The sequence below is a fragment of the Dendrobates tinctorius genome, unplaced genomic scaffold (assembly GCF_039654945.1).
Source record: "Dendrobates tinctorius isolate UK_male_01 unplaced genomic scaffold, ASM3965494v1 ptg000023l, whole genome shotgun sequence".
In the NCBI taxonomy this organism is placed as follows: domain Eukaryota; kingdom Metazoa; phylum Chordata; class Amphibia; order Anura; family Dendrobatidae; genus Dendrobates; species Dendrobates tinctorius.
In genome coordinates, this window is record NW_027361691.1 from 11292801 (window position 1) to 11314178 (window position 21378).

General features: G+C 42.5%; 1 protein-coding gene across 1 annotated transcript in view; it reads left to right on the top strand.

Moving 5' to 3' along the window:
* TYR (tyrosinase) overlaps positions 1-13272 on the top strand; it is a 55964-nt gene extending 42692 nt beyond the window's left edge. Inside the window, exons 4-5 of the mRNA XM_073569262.1 lie at positions 5824-6005; positions 12768-13272. Of these exons, the coding sequence (XP_073425363.1) occupies positions 5824-6005; positions 12768-12985 (400 nt within the window). The 3' untranslated portion in view covers positions 12986-13272. The remainder of the gene's footprint in view (positions 1-5823; positions 6006-12767) is intronic.
* Positions 13273-21378: the final 8106 nt, after the last annotated feature.

Genomic DNA, 21378 nt, shown 5'->3' on the forward strand with positions numbered 1-21378 from the left:
ATGCGCAAAAAACGCATACATGAGCATGCCAATGCGCACCCATAGACTTATAATGGGTGTCCTGCTGTAAAAAAAACGCATTGCGCGTGCATGCGTTTTTTTGAGGCAAGTCGGACGCCCCCAAAATGCAACAGGATGCATTTTGTGCACCCGAGCGCAGACCGCAAAAAAAAAAACGCGTGCGCGTAAAAACGCATACAAACGCATGTGTATGCGCACATAAGCGCATCCCATGCAAAATATAGGGAAAAAAAGCGCATGCATTTTTTAGCGCTAAAATACAGCGCAAAAAAAACGCAAGTGTGAAACCAGCCTTAATACAACTTTATCGGTTTGGTGTTGGGGAGAGAATTAATTTTCCCTTTTTAAAAGGGGTAAAATGCAACTTCTTTAAAGTGATACCGTATATTCTGTATGAGCCTTTGCTGCTGCCAGGTCCTACACGGTGATCTCTTTGACAGTCTCTTCTGTTCCCCGAAAAGCTCAGCTCGCTGGCAGATACTTTCATTTGCTTGTTGGGATCAGACAATGTCGATCTAAGAACTGGCATGAAGCTGAACATTTTCCGCCGTACAGAAGTCTCTTCCATGTTTGCATAATACATGTCCCCTGCTGATTTTTTTTTTTTTTTTTTTGCATGATCTGTTTCCTAACGCACGGCTCTCCATGGACCCACATAGCGGTGGCTGACAAAGTGTCATACCAGAGACACCAGTCATAATGGGAATAGTTCCATTCCCTTATGAAGTTTTAATATAGGAAATAATGAGCTGTTCGTAAAGAAATTGTTTTCCTTTTAGTGTTACATAGACCTCCTTCCTAGTTTCCTCTACTGGGAGCATTTTATTTCATTTGTACAGCAGAATTATGGTTCTAGGACATACTGACTTCCAAAAAACTGGGAATATCACGATGATGGCTGAGACCTACCTTTAAAAGCTTGTTGACAGTCTTACAAAACTTAATTTTGCACCCTTGTGACCTCCCCCCACATCCTATAATAAAACCAAAATCTCTTCCTGTGTTAATCCTCCAAGCTGGGAATTATACTAGAGCTGATCAAGTAGATTCCCATGGAAATAGAATTCATGAAATTCTCTGGAACCGGTGAATTTGACCGTTTTAGCCAAGTCAATAAATGTTCCAAAATTTTTTCATAAAACAGAAAATTCTAATGTTCAGAGAAGGCTCATATGACTTCAGGAGTGACTGTGAGATTCTCCAGAATTCCTGGCACCATAAAATCATAGGTTCATAGAATGTTGGAGTTGCAAGGGACCTCCAGGGTCATCGTGTCCAACTCCCTGCTCAATACAGGGTTCACTAAACCATCCCATCACATGTCTATCCAGCCTCTGTTTGAAGACTTCCATTGAAGTAGAACTCACCACCTCTCGTGGCAGCCTGTTCCACTCATTGATCACCTTCACTGTCAAGTTTGTTTTTCTAATATCTAATCTGCATCTTCTCCTTTTCGGTTTCATCCCATTGTTTCTCGTGTTTCCATGTGTAATTGAGGATAAGAATGATTCTTCTACAATGTGATAGCCCTTCAGATATTTGTAGACAGCTATTAAGTCTCCTCTTAGCCTTCTTTTTTGCAAGCTAAACATTCCCAGGTCCTTTAACTGTTCCTTTGCAGACCGGTCACCATTCTGGTTGCTCTTCTCTGAACTTGCTCCAGTGTGTTGATGTCTTTTTTATAATGTGGTGCCCAAAACTGGACACAGAATTCCAGGAGAGGTCTGACCAAAGAGGAGTAGAGGGGGATAATGACTTCACGTGATCTAGACTCTATGCTTCTTTATATACCCTAGAACTGTATTTGCCTTTTTTTTTTTGCTACTGCATCACACTGACTCATGTGCAGTCTGTGATCGATTTTAGTATACCTATCTTTTTCACACGAGCTATTGATTAATTCTATTCCTCCCATTCTATAGATGTAATTTTCATTTACTTGCCCAGATGTAGAATCTTGCATTTCTCCCTGTTCAGTACCATTCTATTAGTCACTGCCCGTTGTTCAAGCTTATCTAGATCCTTCTGAATCCTTTCTCTGTCTTCTCTAGTGTTAAGGCCCCGTCACACACAGCGAGATCGCTGATTTTGTGACGCCACAGCGATCTTGACAGCGACATTGCTGTGTGTGGCATGTATCAGCGACTGGCCCCCCTGCCGGGTATCACTGATCGCGCTCGAACGTCCTGGGCCATTTTTTGATCATTGGTCTCCCGCTGGCCAGCACGCATCGCTGCATGTGACAGCGAGAGACCAACGATCAGCGACGCTGGGAGCTGATTTCCAATGTAAACAGTGGGTATCTAATTGACACAACTGGGTGTTTTTAGACCCGTCTGCTTCAGTGAGTCGCCGGTGATATTCACATTTTCCCTTGTGAAGGTCTGGAGCTATAGCAGTTGGCTTACTTCCCCTCTGGTTCTGTCAGAAGTAACGCCAAACGTCCTCTGAGTATACTCCAAGATAAGTTGATTTCCCCTTGTTTGTCTTCCTTTTCTTTAGTGTACAGTGGGGACCAGTACTTTCTCCCTCCCCCCCCCCCCAATCAGCGCCTAGCACTAGTGATATACAGTGTTTAGGTTCATGGTTGGCGATTGGTGTGGAACCAATATAGGGATGGTAGGGGAGGCAGGATCTGCCTAGGGGTCTCTACTCTCCTTTTTCCTAGCATTTGGGCTTCCTTCCCCTCGTGTTGCATTTAAGTCTTCTTCCCACACTGTGCGTGACAGCGACAGGACGTTCTGTGTAATCTCTTATGCTTGAGTACTGTTGGATGAATGGGGAGGCCAGAATAAGTAGGGGTGGTTTTAGATTGTATGTCGGAGAGTGCCTTTGATTCCTTTGCTTTGTCTTCCACCTGGTTCCCTGCTTAAAGCACAGATTTTGCACCATCTGGACACAAGCATCTGTTTTTTCTCCTCACCCTTTTGTTAATCAGGCAAGCAGTCTGTGCTCCAAGTAATGCAGCATTCACTTCTGCTTTTTGATGACTCCGCTGGTTGTGATTTTGTGTGCAATCCATCTGGCCGTGACCCACAAGTGGAAGAGATTGCGTGCAGTGATGCCCAACAACTTGATCTGTTTTGCATTTCCCCTCCCATGCACGTTTGTCACTGGAGCATGATCGGAAAATGCGGGAATACAAGAGCTTGCTGGTAGACTCACTACTGACTGCATACTCGCCTCACAGCGGGGGTTCAATGGAAGCACAAGGCAGAGAAGGAAGAGGAAGTCTCTAATGAAGCTGGGGCACCGGTACCAGCTCAGAAGGGAGGGTTTGCATAGCCGAAATGTGGAATGTCGTCTTGAGCATGCCACAACATCCAGCACCACCATCTGATACGGTCTGTGTTAGCCGGAGGTAGCATTTCCTTTATGCCTGTGTAGCAACTAGAGTTGAGCGAATATTCTTTATTATACATTTATATAGCACCATTTATTCCATGGCGCTTTACATGGGGGGGGGGGGGGGAAGGGGAAATATAGACAAGTACAATAAACATGTGCAAGACAAGGGACACACAAGTACAGAAGGAGAGAGGACCCTGCCCTCGAGGGCTCAGTCTACAGGGATGGGTGAGGATACACTAGGAGAGGGTAGAGCTGGTTGTGCGGTGGTTCAGTAGACCGAGGATCATTGCAGTCTGTAGACTTGTCAGAACAGGTGGGTCATCAGGTTCTTCTTGAAGGTTTCCGTTGTTTGGTGAGAGTCTGATGTGTTGTGGCAGAGAGTTCCAGAGTATTGAGGAAGCACGGGAGAAGTCTTGTATGTGGTTGTGGGAATAAGAGATGAGGGGGGAGTAGAGAAAGAGATCTTGAGAGGATCGAAGGTTGCCTGTTGGTAGGTACGGGAGACCATGTCACAGATGTATGAAGGAGACAGGTTGTGGATGGCTGTGTATGTCATGGTTAGGGTTTTGAACTGGAGCCTCTGGACAATAGGAAGCCAGTGAAGGGCTTCGCATAGGGGGGATGTTGGGGAATAGCAAGGAGACAGGTGGATTAGTCAGGCAGCAGAGTGTAGGCTGGACTGGAGTGGTGCCAGAATGCTGGAGGGCAGGCCAGAGAGTAGGAGGCTGCAGTAGTCGAGGTGGGAGATAAGAGCGTGCACTAGTGTTTTTGTGGTTTCATGGTTGACTAATGTGAAGCTCTGGGAAATAATTTTGAGTTTTAGGCAGCAGGAGGAGGCAAGGGCTTCGATATGTGGCTTGAAAGAGAGGGCAGAGTTGAGGATCACCCCAAGGCACTGAGCGTGCGGGATTGTGGAAAGCGATCAGCCATTGACATTGATGGATAGCTCTGGTGGAGGGGTAGAGTGAAACGGGGGAAAGATGATGAATTCTGTTTTGTCCATGTTCAGTTTGAGAAAGCGAGCAGAGAAGAAGGCTGAGATAGCAGACAGGCATTGTGGGATTTTGGTCAGTAAGGAGGTGAAGTCAGGTCCAGATAGGTAGATCTGCATGTCATCAGCGTAGAGGTGGTACTGCAAGCCATGGGATTCTATGAGCTGTCCCAGGCCAAAGGTGTAGATGGAGAAGAGTAGGGGTCCGAGGACTGAGCCTTGAGGAACACCACCAGACAGGGGGCGAGGTGAGGAGGTGCTGTGAGAGAGGGAGACACTAAATGTTTGGTCTGTTAGGTATGATGAGGTCCAGGATAGGGCCAATTCTGTGATGCCAAGAGATGAGAGAATCTGTAGCAGGAGGCAATGGTCCATGGTGTCGAAGGCAGAAGACAGTTCCAGGAGAAGGACAGAGTAGTGTCGTTTGCTCTTGGCGGTTAGTATGTCGTTAGTGACTTTAGTTAGGGCATGTCCAGAATATGTCTGGAATCGGTTGCCGAATCTGAATTTGCCACATTTGTGCCATATTGGTGCCCTATTCATACTGAATTTGTTTGATCGGTTTCAAACATATTCTGTCATTTCTATTGACTCCAATGACGTTCGGTGAATATTGCAAAAACAATGTTTGTCGTCGATCATAATCTGAACCAAATTTTGAAAAATTTGCTTAACTAGTAGCATCTCCGTTTGGGATTAATAGGTTAGACACTTTAAAAATGCAACTGAGCCTGCCAGTTCCTGTACAGACCAGGTATCCTGACAACCGCAGTCCCTAGTGGTGCATGTGGGTACAGAGCTAGCCCTAACCAAAGAACTATTAGATTGGATCTCGGGCCTAAACTCCCTAAACGTTTGTCGAGCTGCTTCACATTCTTCCTAAAAAAACGGAGGGCAGAGTAGAGTGTGAATTAACTAAAGAAAAGTGTGCTGAACAAAGGAAAGATATTGGAGGGAGTGACCTAAATGACAAAATACCAAACAAAGAATAAAGCAATTACTGTTAACAAATATACAGCCTACTTGCTAAAGATAAACAGATGATGGGTGGAAAGAAACAAGGCGAAAATCCTTCAAAGTTCTAACTGGCTCCACACATCAATAGAATATCTGCACATCTAAATTAATTTATCACCAGCAGGAAACTCCCACTGAGGGACCGAATACAAAGCTGCACAAAATATGGATGGGCAGTCTGGCTCTTTTGGTGATCCAGCTCTCATGGCTTCGATGACCAAAAAGTCAGCTCCGGTTGGCTCCTAAACAGATCCCTATTAAATATTTGTTCATGCGTCCGAAACCCCGTCCACCTATGGCAGAAACTCCGCCCACTTAAATTGAGTGTGTGGAGTTGTGTCCGGTTTCAACCCCAGTTTGTGTTTGCTCATCCCAACTCATTGTTTATTAAGACGGCTTCCATAGAACAGTGTCCAGTATGATGTTGTATTTCTCTTCCTCAGCATATTTGAGCAATGGCTTAGAAGACATCAGCCAACACAAGATGTTTACCCAGAAGCCAATGCACCAATTGGCCATAATCGTGACTACTACATGGTTCCGTTCATCCCGCTGTATGCCAATGTAGAGTTCTTTGCTCCATCCAGAGACTTTGGATATGACTACGACTATCTAGCGGAAGCAGGTACTGTACTGAGATTTCTTTATTGTGTAAACCTCTATAACATTGACTTTCTGTGTAAATTTGAAGATAAGGTTAGAGGTCAACCATCCAGTGGTGACCACTAAGACAATTTTTGTATTTGACAGCAAAGTTTGCATTCACCAAGTTACTTGAGAATGTTCTTCAGTTGCCGATGTGTCCTTCCTTACATTTCCATGAATTTCCTCTAAGGGGTGGTCCAGGACTTAGGGCCCCATCACAAGTTTTGTGACACAACAGCGATCTCACCAGCGAGATCGCTGTGTGTGACAGTGATCAGCGACCGGCCCCCCTGCCGGGATCACTGCAAGAAACCTCTGTTATAAAGTAGATATGACAGGCTCAAACCCCAACTTAGGTGCTCTGGGAAAAAACAAGACTAAAGTATAGGAGTAACCCCGGCACACTAATAACATGAAAGTAAAGTCTTCTCAACGACAGTCTTTAATTGTTGTGATTTTATTGATTGTGAAAAAAAAGGGTGGTGTTACAATCCAAAAAAGGGTTTGGATTGTAACACCACCCTTTTTTGGATTGTAACACCACCCTTTTTTTTCACAATCAATAAAATCACAACAATTAAAGACTGTCGTTGAGAAGACTTTGCCTGCAAGAAACCTCTGGACATTTTTTTTCGTCGCTGATCTCCCGCTGGCCAGCACGCATCGCTGCGTGTGACAGGTGGGAGACCAGCAATCAGCTGGTAAATAACGTACACATCGGGTATCCAAGGGACGCGCGTCCCTTGGATACCCGATGTGTAAGTTAGTTACCAGCGAGCTACAGGCGCCGCCGCCTCACGCTGGGGACCAGGAGCCCGCGGAGTGTGTACCTGCCGCCGCCGCACGCTGGGGACCAGGAGGCAGCAGGACGCTGCCAGGAGAGGCTGGGGATGCAGGCGCGCCCTCTGCTTGTGGAGGACTGGAACAGCAGGCACACTTGTCCGCTGCTCCCGGGCTCACTCCTCACGTCGGCGTGCTGATCGCTGGTGAAGCTGTCTGTGTGAAAGCTCACCAGCGATCACATAACAACTTACCAGCGATCCTGACACTTTGATATCATTGTCGGGATCGCTGGGAAGTCGCTATGTGTGACTCCAGCTTTAGAAATTGTTGACCTTCATTCAGGATCAGTCATCAATATTAGGCCGGTTTCACATTAGCGCATTTTCAGCGCGCGCACGGCTGGGGGTAGCTCCGCCCCCGATCCGGCTCTCTGCCCGGCGTGCCCGCCCCTTGCTTGTAGCGCCGCCTACTAGCGGACAGCGGCGCCTGCGATCGGCGCACCCTATCTTTAGCATAGGGTGCGCAGATCGTGCGCAGGCCGTGCGCTAGTTGCGCTTTGACCTGTGCTGCGCACTTTTGACGGTGCGCCGTGCGCGCCAAAATCCGAAAAGTTTGATTTTGGCGCGCACGGCGCACCGTCAAAAGTGCGCAGCACAGGTCAAAGCGCAACTAGCGCACGGCCTGCGCACGATCTGCGCACCCTATGCTAAAGATAGGGTGCGCCGATCGCAGGCGCCGCTGTCCGCTAGTAGGCGGCGCTACAAGCAAGGGGCGGGCACGCCGGGCAGAGAGCCGGATCGGGGGCGGAGCTACCCCCGGCCGTGCGCGCGCTGAAAATGCGCTAATGTGAAACCGGCCTTAGATGGATATCTGACACCCAGAAAGTCCACTGGTCAACTGTGTGCAACTTCTGTAGTGGCTGGATGCACCCAGTATATGGAACAGGCACAACTTTTTATACTGTATGTAGCTGTTGGATCCCCACCAAGTAAAAGTGAAGACCTATAGTGTAGTCCTGGAAAGCCAATTTAGACAAATTTCGCATGGCTATGAGGCTCTTGCTTTCTGGTCAGATGACTCTAAACATTGTAGTTCATACTGCTGATGTGTGAAACCAGGCTTGAAGGTACTAACTTCTCAAAATACAACACAATATTGTGACCTGATGGGAAAACAATTGAGTGGTTGCGATGCGAATTGTAGGCTCAAAGTGGCCACATGTATGCATCTGTAGCAGAAACTTCTTCCAACAGAGTACTGCAAAATCATGTGGTGAGTAGGTGGTTTTTTTTTGTTTGTTTTTGGATCCACTTTTGGGGGGGAAAAAAAAATCTTATTTCACAAGACTCCCATCGATCAGCTGTAATCTATAAAAGAACTTGGCAGCAAGTGTTCAATTTTGCAACAGCACCCACACAGGGAGAATTGGGTATTACACAATATCCATTCAAAGGACTGTATTAAATTCCAGGTGGGTCCTCACAATGGAGACCCTGTTGACAAGGGGTGGGGGCACTTATTTACAAAAGTCTCTACTAGTGTAAATTAAAGAATAGGTTTTATAACCAATTTAAAGTGACATTTTCAACTCCTACATCTGCATATAGATTACCGGTATTTGTCTTTTCAAGCTGAGCAGATTTTAGCTGCTGGAGTATTCATTGTACAGTAAGCAGGTAGCCTGCTTTGGAAAACTGCTGGAATTTTAATTAAACCATTTTAGTCATGTGTATCATTAAAAAGCCTTTGCAAAATTTTAATGAAGCTTCTGTTGATAAAAATGCTCCAGCACATTTTCCTCTGGGTTAGAAACTCTTAAGTAGATGGTGAAGAATCACATTGTGCCGATGAGGCTCAGGATCTTTCTCAAGAAGCTTCTCTCTTTATTTAATATACACTTTGCATATTTTTTTTGGCATGTGCAGGTGGGGCAGCCCCGTATACCCAGGACAATGGTAATTACAGCTGTTTTATTCATGGCTAGTTTTATTAGAACCATTAATTCTATATAATGTTATAGGCTTCAAAGCAGATTCGGGATTTTACGTGTCCTTCATCTCAATGAGACTTGTTCTGCTGAATATCATTGCCGAGGTTCATTTTGTATGCAATTGACGGGAAGAGACGCTTCTTCTCTCGCTTGAGCAGTTCTACAAGGAGACTTGAAATCCTCATCTGAAGAAACCAACACTCAGAAAAGCCAGGTGACTTGTCGTAGAAGATGACAACTGAGCCTTGGACACTTGACCATCATCTCTCATAAGCCTTTAGGGTGGTTTCACACTTGCGTTGGGCAGAGCTGCGGAGGGCTGCGTACTTCCTCCATTAAGCCCCGTCCACTGCCGCACCTCTTCCATTCAGCACCGCCTACGTCCACCAACGCAAGTGGAGGCATCCACATGGCCTGCGTACCCAATGTTAAAGATATGGACACAGGCAGACGTAGGCGGAGCTGAATGGAAGAGGTGCGGCAGTGGTTGAGGCTTAACAGAGGAAGTACTTGGCCCTCCACAGCTCTGCCCAATGCAAGTATGAAACCAGCCTTAATTGTTTTTGTTTTTTTTTTCCAATATTGCATTAGCAATCCTTTTTTTTTCCTAATTTAAGTCAGGCTCAATCAAAATTACCTACAATCTTTATTAGCAATGGAAAACTAAACATTTCATGGTCAAACAGATATTTTTCCATATATTTCATGCAAAAAGTGTAGGAAAGCTTGGTCTTAATGATGCATGTTCCGAAACTATAAGTTGAATGTCTAGGCATTCTCCAAAATCTTATTCTCTAACTGGTCATCTACTCCTTATCCGTTGGGTGGCTCCTCTTTATCCGCTTCCGGTCAGCACTATAGATGTTTGGAACTTCCTCTCACATCCAAGATGGGAGATGGATCATACCTTCCGTTGTTCAATGGAATGGCTTGCCTTAATTGAAATGTGAGGCTGCACTTCTGTTAGGAGGCTATGCAGACTGACAGGAGAACAGGAGCGTAGAGGGGCAAAAACCAGGGCCCTGTAATGGGTCTCCAGGCCATGTAATTTGTCTCTTGTAGCTGCTATTAAATACAGTAGAATTGTTTTATTTCCAAAGATTTGGGGAAATCTTAGCATAGGCCTAATGGCATTTTGACACCAATGCAATGGTCTATGACATGTGGTTTCCATATGGTGTATAACCAGTTTGCCAAAAATAGTGATTTATGTACATTCAATGGGTGGGCTCCAATTTTTTTGAAAATTCTATAGATTTAGTTAACAAAGCACCAAGAACGCCCACAAATGCCCATTCTTGCTTGGGGTTCTCACAGTCTAATCCTATTTTCTGTCTTCAAGACTTCTTAGCAGGAGACGCCTAGTCCTCTACTGATAATCTGCTGCTGATTTAAATGCACTGATTGTGTTCAAGTTACAACACACAGCCCAGCAAGTGACACATTGCTGGAATAAAGTTCTCTGTCCCTAAATTCTGCTGCTCTCAGATTAAATGGCAAAAACTTGCTGACAGACCTCCTATAAGGGTGGATTGTGGAGGTGCAATTTTAGTGAATCAGAAAAAGATGTTACAGTAGTCTTGGTGGGAGGTGATGAGGGCATGTTCTAGAATTTGTAACTGGTGGTTGAAGAAAAGGTTTACTCAAATGTTTGAGAAATGAAGGCGGTAAAGGCAAAATCAAAAGCTGTCACAAGGCAGTAGACTGGAAAACACTGGAACCATTACATTTTTAATATCTGGAAATGAAGTTGTATGAGATTGTTAATTATGCTTTCATGTAGTAGATACAGGGTTAGAAAAAAAACACACCATCTTTTAGCTTTAGTGCGAAGTAAAGGCAATTGATTGAAGTCTTTTCACCCCAACTGCCTTTACGTTCCATGTGTATGCAATAGATTTCCTGCTACTAATGAGCGAACATGTTCGGATAAGGTGTTTCCTGCCATGCTCAGGTACTAGCCGAGTGACTTCAGCGTGCTCGCTCGAATAATATGTTTTGAGTTCCCGCACCAGCATGTCTCGCAGCTGTTCGACAGTCGCTACACATGCAGAGACAGCTAAACAGGGAATCCCAGCATGTGTTGTGGCTGTCGAGACATGCTGTCGAGACATGCAGCCGCAGGGACTCTCACATTTTTTGAGCACATCGAAGACACTCGGTTAGCACCCGAGCATGCTCGAATAACACCTTATCTGAGCATGTATGCTCATCGCTATTTCCAACCATAATTTTTTTTTCTTGCGTAAATTTGAAAAAAATTTTTAAAAAAATTTAACCAAATTTTAGGACACCGTGAAAAGTGATTGCATAGTCTGTATTAATGTTGCATACCTTGTTCATCATACATGTGATTTATTTGTGGACACTATTTAGTGTTTGGACTCTATCAATATTGTTTGTGCTGATACAGACATCCAAACACTGATTCATCTTAGTGTATCAATAAGATATGATCCATGTGTACAACATGGAGTTCCTCTGGGTATTCGGCATCCTACTATGGCCGTCTTGGGGGTCGCAGACCTTGTGTGTAAACAAGGTGGTCAATAGGAGATGTTTGCATTATTGGACAGTACTGAAATAAGAAAGCGGCAACAAATGTATTACAACTCCAGTGAGGATCAATATTGCGCATTAAACCTGTCCCAATAATTAATTTCTAAATGCTTTCCAATCATCATATCTATATAACCCTAAAATTGATTACACCACTTTATTAATAAGACGCTTTGTACAGACAACCTGTCAAGAGGTAACGATGATGGGATATATTAATTCTATTTGTGATCTGGTTGTGTTCTGCTTGATTTGCTTCTTCTTCCATTCCATTATGTACATACCCTTAGTGCATAGCCACATAAAATCTTTTTGAGGCAGATTCCACCTGAAAATGCGTTGGAAAACACCCACAAAAAAAAAAAAAAAAAAAAATTGAACACAACACACACAGTAGTGTAAAGAAAATGCTGCTGTGCACATGCTCACCTTCCCAAACCTTCAGGATATCGGACCCCCTGTTGGTCCCAGGGAGGAGATACTAATGCCATATTTCCTAGGATATGAGCTTTTTTTATGGGAAACATGGCATATATAACGTTGTCCATCTGGCCGATTATTCATTCGACGCTGATGTGCAGACCATACAGTTATGTAAGTAAATACGTTATGACCGTCACAAAGCAAAAAAAAAAGTCTCCCATGGCTAAAAACCTACGCCGTTCACGACAAAAACAATATAACTGGACTTTGTTGCCAGTGTCTGATATCATTGACCCGTGTTGCTCTTGAACACTGGAAGCTTTATCTCCACAGGCACTAAGTATCGCCTCCCAGACTTTTGTATAGACAGTGTCTGCTATCCATCAGATAACCTGTTTCCATTACCTGTTTACAGCAGGGGGTGATATATAGACAGGGGTCATATGTAGTGTTGGAGTGCTAGCTCTTGTTCCCTTTCCAAGTTACTGTATGTTGAAGCTATTTCTAAATCCTCAGTGAGTGTGATAAACATGTTGATACTTTTACCTCTTCATGGTTTCTGAACTATCAAAATCGCTCCTCTTGAGTGTTATATATTTTTTAACTTTTTTTTTTTTAAATATGCCATATTGTTTCAAAGATGGAAAACTTTTTATTAAGTGCTAATTTTTATGGCTTAACTAAGAGGGCATGGCTCAGAGGATCCTCGGGGGCGGGTCTTAAAGCTGCTCCAAGTTATATCCCTATGATCGTCGCTCCTTTGTAAAGATCATAAAAATTAGAACTTAATAAATAAATCTCATATCTCTGGATCCGCATGGCAGATTTAAAAACAGAAAACTAATTCTCAGGTGAGCAACGGGAAAAAATAAGAGCAAAACCTGGCCCCTTTTGACCTTGCAACAGGTGGTGGGTTTTTTTTTTTTTTGTTTTTTTTTGTTTAATGTTAATGCTAATTTAACATTCAACATTTCCTTTTACTTTCAGACTCCATTTCAGATTTCTTGTTACGTTATCTGGAAGAAGCCAGACAAATATGGCAGTGGCTCTTGGCAGCAGCCGTACTTGGAGGCCTCATTACGGCTGTGATTGCAACGACTGTGAGTTTGGCCTGTCGACGGAAAAGGAGAGTGATCTCTGAGGAGACCCAGCCTCTGCTCATGGAGGCCGAAGATTATCAGAGCACTTATCAATCCAATCTATGATTAGAGGAGCGGCAGCTAAAAATCTCAAAAGACCTTTTAAATGGGACTTTCATCACCCAAGAGTGTGTAAAAAGTAAAGGGTCCATGGAACCAAGAGGATGTACGCCCAAGGTGCAGGGCATGTTATGACTACAAGATTTTAATATTAACCTTTTTTATTTTTGACAGGGTTGTCCCTCTGCTTGTACAGTGAAGGGTTAATAATGTGCATTTCAGTATGTACATGGATGTATTTTGCTGCTGAGTGCCACATGTCCCACATACATCTATTATATGTATAAGACATATATGTGAATTGTCATTTATTATCTAAATAATGCCCATAGTAAAAAAAAAAAAAAAAAAAAAGACACAAAGTAGACTTGTGCACCGTTTTTTTTTTTTTTTTTTTCTTGTTTATGCCTGCCCTCTAAGTGTTCCATTTTCAGCAGTACGGTAAAGCAATTTTTGGGGGTTTGCAACTATTATAGCAGAACTGTTTTACTGAACAGTCTAGGTTGAGGATCGTGCCTTTACTGTGTACTACATGACTGACCCAACAGTTAGTCAAATGGCACAACAGCACAGCGCCGATGGAATGGGGAGAGGAAGGCCCTGACAATAGGGAATCGGGGACAGTCACCTCCTGAGCCTGTTCCTGGTCTAACCGAACACCTTATGCAGGTCCTTCCCCCTGCCGACATCAGGATACCTCGTCCCTATTTGTCACCTAGATCTGCCCTGGTTAGTGCACTAGCTTCACCTCTGCAGATAATGCAGGGGGACGTGACAGACACCAAAGGGGCAAGGTAACAAAAATACAACACTTAGCTATCTGCTGCAAAGCACCGCCCAGCAGGATAAAGTCACAAGATCAATGCATTCAGCTGAAACACCGCTGCTCCCAGAGAGCTCTACTCTCCAGCCTGGTCACTGCAGATTGCGCTAACACCGAAAGTCAGCTGATGGAACAGGTGAACTCTTGAAGGATGGCGGGAGTGGTCACCACCCATCTCAGCTGACCCAGCAGCAATTCAATACACCAGCAGGGAAAGGCCGGGATCACACATGTGAGAAATACGGCAGAGTCTCGCATGTTAATACCTGGCACTGCCGCTGACACTCAGCTGCACGTATTGCTAAGCGGACACATTCTCCGCTCCCGAGTGCCAAGTATTAACATGCGAGACTCGGCCGTATTTCTCGCATGTGTGATCCCGGCCAAAAACTGACATTAACCCCTGATGGCCTGAAAGGAAAAAAGTTTTAAGTTAAAGAAATCAGATCTGTCACAAATCCAAAAATGGATTGTGACAATGTCTCCATGATTATATGCAAACATGCTTATGTCACATGTAGTAATCTTGGTGTTCTATATTGGATGATAGGGGGAACTTTAGGCTCTAGAAATAATTAAATATCAATATCTCCATACCATAACCAGTAGCTATAATACTGCCCCATGTAAAAAAAAAATACAATTTTATTTATTTTATGTATTGATCACGTCACCACTTTAATAAGAGCTCTTGACATTAATTTCTGACCAAATGTCTGTAATAACGCATCCAGTCCACACAGGCAAAGAAATCAACCATAGATGTCAATAAATTTAAGTTATGTAATAATGAGAAATGACACAGCGACAAAGTATTGAGCACCTGAAGAAAGAGGTCCAAGAAGCCCTGGACAGTCCTAACACCAGCTGAAATCGATCAGTAATTAGTAAACACTTTTCATGAAGTGGCAAGGTTATCAGCTGGGGCCACACAAACATTTCATGATGGGTAAATTCAGTGTCTCAAGACCTTCAATACCTTATTGTTGCAAAATATACTAATGTCATTGACAGAATAATTTCTAAACTATTGAAGGTTCCAGGGAACACTGTTGGGGTCATAATCCAGAAGTGGAAAGAACATAATTTCTCCATAATCTGGCCATGACCAGGTTCTCCCCAAACTCTCTTCCCTCCTCTGTCTGAAATCTTAACAGAAGAGTTGTCCAAGAGCCTAGCGCACCTGTGGAGAGCTACAGAAACACCTGGAATTAGCAGGTACAATTGTTTCAAAGAAAACAACTAATGCACTCAACCTCCATGGCCTGTGTAGGCATGCTCACTAGGCAAGACTTTGTTGCTAACCAAATGGCATGCTCAAGTGCGTTTAAAGTTTGCTTTGTAACATTTAGGCAAGCCTTGGAAATACTAGGTGAATATAGACTAGTCAGATGAGACTAAAATTGAACTCTTTGGATCCCATAATACACAAAAGGCACTGCATAAGACCCCAAAAACACCATACCAATGGTGAAGTCTAGAGAGAGGAACATCTTCGTGTGGGGCTGTTTTTCAGCATATGGCACTGGCAGGACACATATAATGGAAGGAAGGATGAATAGACAAAGACCTTTTTGAGAAGTCTGCTGCCATCTACCAGGATGATGAAGGTGAAATGAATGTTTTGATACTTCGGCAAGACAATGCTCCGAAACACACAACCAAGGAAACTCTCAATCGTTTTCCAAGAGAGAAAATAAAGCTGCTAGAATGGCGTAGCCATTCACCGGACATGAATCTAATAGAAAATTTATGGAAGTAACTAAAGCTCAGAGTTCAAATCCTGAAGCTCCTTATATGAAGTGCTTGTGTGGAAGAATGTGCCAAAATCACACCTGAGCAATGCCTGCGACTAGTTTCTCCGCACAGGAGGTGTCTTAAAGCTGTCATATAACCAATAAAAGCTTTTGTACGAAGTATTATATATCAATAAGAGTGTTCAATACTTTTTTTCCTCTGTATTTTCTCATTTTTATAAATTAACATTATTTGGTTTAATTTCTTTGGATGGGCTGTTACCATCTGGTGAGAATTTGTGTGTATTCATCTACTATAATACTGCTCCCTAAGGCCAATATATTATACACACTATGGAATTTCTATTTTTTTTTTTTTTATTTGTCTTCCCAAATGAAAGTGGCAATGAATCTTCGATGGTCTGCAGGGTCTACTTTCTTGGAGAGCTTTATACTGAGTATATATTTACAGTTGCAACTACCCATGATTTATCCTCATTTTCCTTTATAATGTGAAATGATCCTCGGAGTCTGGAGGATAAAGCTCTTTTGAGAGTATAGCTTTCTGCTGTCTTAATCCCTTCACTACAGACTAATCCATGGGAGAGAGGTTCTGCTTACAGTGCTGAACCATGGCAAATATAGCATTTGTCCGGGGAGACAATTCATTTTATGTTCGGTTTTTATAGGAGAAAGTGAAAATATAAAACCGCAGAGCATATATGATGCTGCACTTTGCAGTTGAACTAGTATTCTGATCCCAAAATCTGAGAGCTCTGGCTTTAGCTTGACTGTTCTGAAATCATCGAATTAAAAGCAACCTAAGCCATTATTAAACCTATACTCCAGAGCTGAAGGCTACATTCGATGCTCATGTTTAATCCTTTGATGCACTTTGCTGAGAAATTTTCTCACTAAACACTAATTGTGTAGTTTATTACTAGTGAATGAACAAAGCCGAACTTTAAAGCTCGGCGTTCATACTAGACGCTTGGTGCTGAACTCCGAACACTGATTTCTCCTGGAAGTCAAGAGAATGTTCTAGGTTCATACACTTCATTGAGGTTTGGATCCAAGTTCTGGTACCTGAACCAAACTTTTGACGAGCGTTTGGTCAGGTACCAGAAACTGAACAGAACGAAGCAACGCTTGGAGTGACTTTTGTCGAGGCTGGTCTCTGTGATGTTCAATATGGTATGTGGACAAGGCTTGTCTGCGAGACCAAACCTGCTAGAGTAAGCTGCATTTGTAATATACAGTGGTTGCAAAAGTTTGGGCACCCCTGATCAAAATTAGTTATTGTGAACAGTTAAGCAAGTTGAAGATGAAATGATTTCTAAAATGACTAAAGGTAATTTTTAAAATGTAAAAGATGAAAATATATACGGTATTTTTGCCTAAAATACAAAGGAAATGTGTCGTCTGTAACTTTAGACCTTTCAGAGATCATTTCATTTTCAACTTGCTTAACTGTTCACAATAACAGTAATTTTGACCAGGGGCGCCCAAACTTCTACGTGCCACTGTGGTTTTTATTTTTTTTTTCATTTTGTAATTAGTCACCCAGTACACAAATCCACCTAGTTTTGCTTTTTTTTGGCTTTTTCTGCTATCTTAATTCAAGAAATTTATTTATAGTTGGATCATATCATCTTATGGTGATTCCTCTAGGAATTAGGCCTTGCTCAGTATTTGAGTATTTCACATCAGTATTTATAAGTCAAAGTTAGGCGTATGTGGCCTAATATGTCTGTTCTCTCAAGGCGTTCATTAAAGCTGTCAATATGATGAAACTGCATGGAATGTACCATACAAGTTCTGTACAGAAGATGACAAACGGTCATCACAGTTACTGTTGATGACTAGACAGCTCCCTGGCTAGATACTTCTAATCTGATAAGCTTTTTTTTTTTTTTTTTTAAACAGAAGTTGATCACACTGCCCTCCCTAGTAGGTCGGTATGGTAGAATGAAATCTGGGAACCAATATGGAGTCTGAAGACAAGTAAAGAGGCGGCTGGACTGCAGTAAAGTAAATGCAGTAACATAATAAAAGTGAAAAGTGTGTTAGACAGTTGGAGAAGGGAACAGTCACAGGCAAAAAGTGTTTGGATTGCTTCTTTAAAGTACCACTTTTGTGCAAGATGAAATTTTTGAAACTATGTCTAACAATAAAAAAATGAAAAATTGGGTCCTGAAGGCAAAAAAATAGCCCGTTGAATGTTAAAGGAGAAAATTCAGTATATCGATGACCATATATTCAATTCTTGTATAATAACGTTTTCCTTTCACATACTACTTTACAAATCTCTTCCCACCTGCAAACTCATTAACTCTTTCATAAGGCAAAAAATATTAACCTTCAGTTAGTCAAAGGCCAAAATACTTACACAATTAGTCACCTTGCTATGATATGTGTAGTCTGTGCCTGAGCTAGGAAGCTACTGAAACTGACGGTTACCTACCTGCCATACTTGAGGGAATATGACAAAAACAAACTCTTTTGAGAGCTGATGGAACCTACGTAAGTATTTTAAAGGTTAAATAATTTTGTTAGTCCTGATGAGATTGGTATACTTTCATTGACGACCCATTTAATAATGGCTGTATAATCTTGATACGAAATAGCCATTAATGTATTTTTTTTAGCTAGAGCTAGGACAATTAAAATGCTCCTTGTTAACATCATATTTTATACCGTCATGGAGTTACATTAGTACACCAGCCTCATCAGGTCCAATATATCAATTTCATATGTGCAGTTTTTGTTGTGACATTTTTTTTTTTTTTTAAATTTAAAATCACATTCACAATAACTGGAACGATGATAAGAGTTCTGACAAAATTACTAATACTCTGAACCCCTCTTAGTTCTGCTAAATCATACCACCTACAACAAGGGTGACAATGGAATGAAACTGAAAGGGAGAAGATACAGATTAGTTATTAGAAAAAAACTTTTTGACAGTGAGGGTGATCCATGGGTGGGACAGGTTGCCACGAGAGGTGGTGAGTTCTCCTTCAATGGAAGTCTTCAAACAGAGGCTGGACAGACATCTGTCTGAGATGGTTTAACGAATCCTGCATTGAGCAGGAGGTTGGATACGATGACCCTGGAGGTCCCTTCCAACTCTACCATTCTATGACAATAGCCCTGATTAAATTTTACTTGGAGCATCACGTGGATGCCTACAGAGTATGTGTAACTCAACAGTACAAAGACACAGGGACTCGCTGTGCCACCATTCAGCCTCCGGATGTGCATCTAGGGTTGTGCAGAATCCAGAAGTTTGGGTCGGTTTCCTTGAGTCATTCACCAAATATGACAGACGAGTGACCCAAATGATGAATGTAGGTGATTGACAGGTCTGTCCCACATGTGTACAGGGTGTGAGACTAGTCTTGTGTTTGCTTGTGGTCCATGGCTGGATTTTCACAATATTCTGCAATGGTGCAGGCAGGCTCTGATGCGGCATGTGTTTTTGGCAGCATAAAGTGACTGACAAGTTTTCTATAATTCTTGATCTACCTCCTCTTAATGGTTGAACATTTATTTTCCATTACACATGAGGAAATCACTTTTGATGTGAATCGAATTCACTTTGAACTTCATGAAAAAAAAGAAAAAAATCAGGTTGGGCAGAATCCAAACTTTTGGCATTTTGCATTAGGCAAATTCGGTAAAATGGAAGCATTTTGCTCGATTCTAAACGGGCCGGAAGGGTTTTAAAAATGTATTCTTTTCACCTCGGACCTCACTGACTCACCCTGCTCCGGTCTGGTCTTCATTTGGGCACAGTCTTCCTGTATCTCCAAGTGCTTCCAGCACCGATGAAGCCATCGGCCGTCATAACATGATTCACTCTGCATTCTTGTGAGGCCAAGTCATCCTTGGAAGTGCTAAAGATATCTGAACACTGAAGTCGGATGTGGGGATGATGGGTGGGACAGATGAGGGTCAAGGTAGTATAATTTTTTATTTTTTAGTTTATTAAATTACGATCTTGGATCTGGAGAGTCTCCGGAGCATAATAAGGAATGGTCAATTCACATCTAAATAAATAAGATGCAAATCGAATTTCCGCTTCTAATGTGAACGAATCTGCGGAGTTACAATTTCCCCAAATTCGCTCATCACTACTTTACTCCATATTGTTCCACCTTCTCCCTGCGCTCTATAAAAATGAGCAAATACTCTGCTGTAAGCAAATATGTAAATGGCAAGAGCACATGGAAATTACATGGGGTTCTTAGTTAACACTCTTTTAGTCAAAAATACATAAGGAATCTCACCGCGACAAGGTGTACCCAATAGAGACGACCCAAAGTACCAGCAGGCCTCAATAGACAGGATTAAGAGGAATGGAAGTCTAATGTAGACCCCTATTTTCCCCTGAAAGTCAATGTGCGCATTCTTTTCTTTTCTCTGCATACTTTTTGCTTCTATTTTTTATTTTATTTCTTTCTATTTTGTAAATTTGCATTTCATTTATATATCTATAGAGTTTTATTCTTTTTATTTTAATCTGAATATTTTCTATTTTAAGTCCCTATAAATAATCCCATCTCTATAGAAAATAATTATTCCATGTGACGTAGGGCCCTGACCTTCTATTAAAGTCCTTTCCATGAACGGTTGCATTTTGCTACCACGGACCTGTCTGTCATCTTATTTCTTTTTTTCTCGCCTGAATGTAGCCGTGTCAAGTTCCTTTAGCTACAAGCAAGTGTAAGATGTCACCAGTCCTTTCCACTTTAATACATGTTCAGATCCACCAGGCTGATGACCTACACTCTGTTATTTCATGGCTTTTCTGTGCCGCGCGTCCCATATTTATATGACATTTTCATACTGTTTCCAATATTGCCCAGATCTCCCTGGACGTAGTCGGACAATATTCTTAAAACTAAAACGACAAAGGCTTTTGCATTTAGAATAAGACTAAAGGGGTTTACAGTCATTCATATATATATAATTTTTTTTTTAAATAAATTTAAGAAAAGTGCATAATTTCCAAAATTTCAATGGGTTAGAAGCTGGAAATGTTGGCAAGCATGAGGAATAGAGGCGAGAAAATGTCCTCAAATTTTTGGGCAGATTCGCTAAAAAGAAGTATAAATTCTCACGTCTTCTCCTCCCTTCCCGGACCTTTCCCGATTTGGTTCTTCTGTCTTTTCTATCTTCCTTTCAGTTGGATTCGCCATTCACTAGTCCTTAAATGGGGCACACTGAGCATCGTTGACATGTGTCAGGGTGTTAGGGTGCATCTGCTCATGCGGGGCCAAGTGGATGAAAGACCTTGTAAGACGGAAGATGAAAGAGCTGAACGGAAGCCCGGCAGGACAGGTATGGGAACCCCTTCCCGACCTTCTAAAAATCAAACAAAATTGGTGGCCGGCCACCATTTTGCTCAATTTGACTGACGCAAATGCAAAATTTAGAATTCTGGTAAATCCGAGTTTTGTAGTTTTGCAAAATTTCTCTTGAATCCATTCATTAATCTCGAGCGAGGATCTGAAGGAGGAAGCCTAATTGTGATGACTAAGATGACTGGGTAAGAACATCTAAATCAAAATAAATCAACTGTATTGTGCCAAGTATTGCATAGGGGCCTGTTATGATTGAGTCACCGTAGGAGGCAAAAACAGAAATGCTAGCTAAGTCCTGAAAACCAGAGAAGTTGGCAACTATCGGATTGCAGACCCCTGAACCTATCAACACAACTAGCAGTAGCCGTGGGGGGTTCCTACGATGACCTAGACCCCTCGATCACAGCCGGAGAGATACATAGGCCTAAAGAAGGAAAGGGGAAATCTAACTGCCCCAGAGCAGACCCCAAA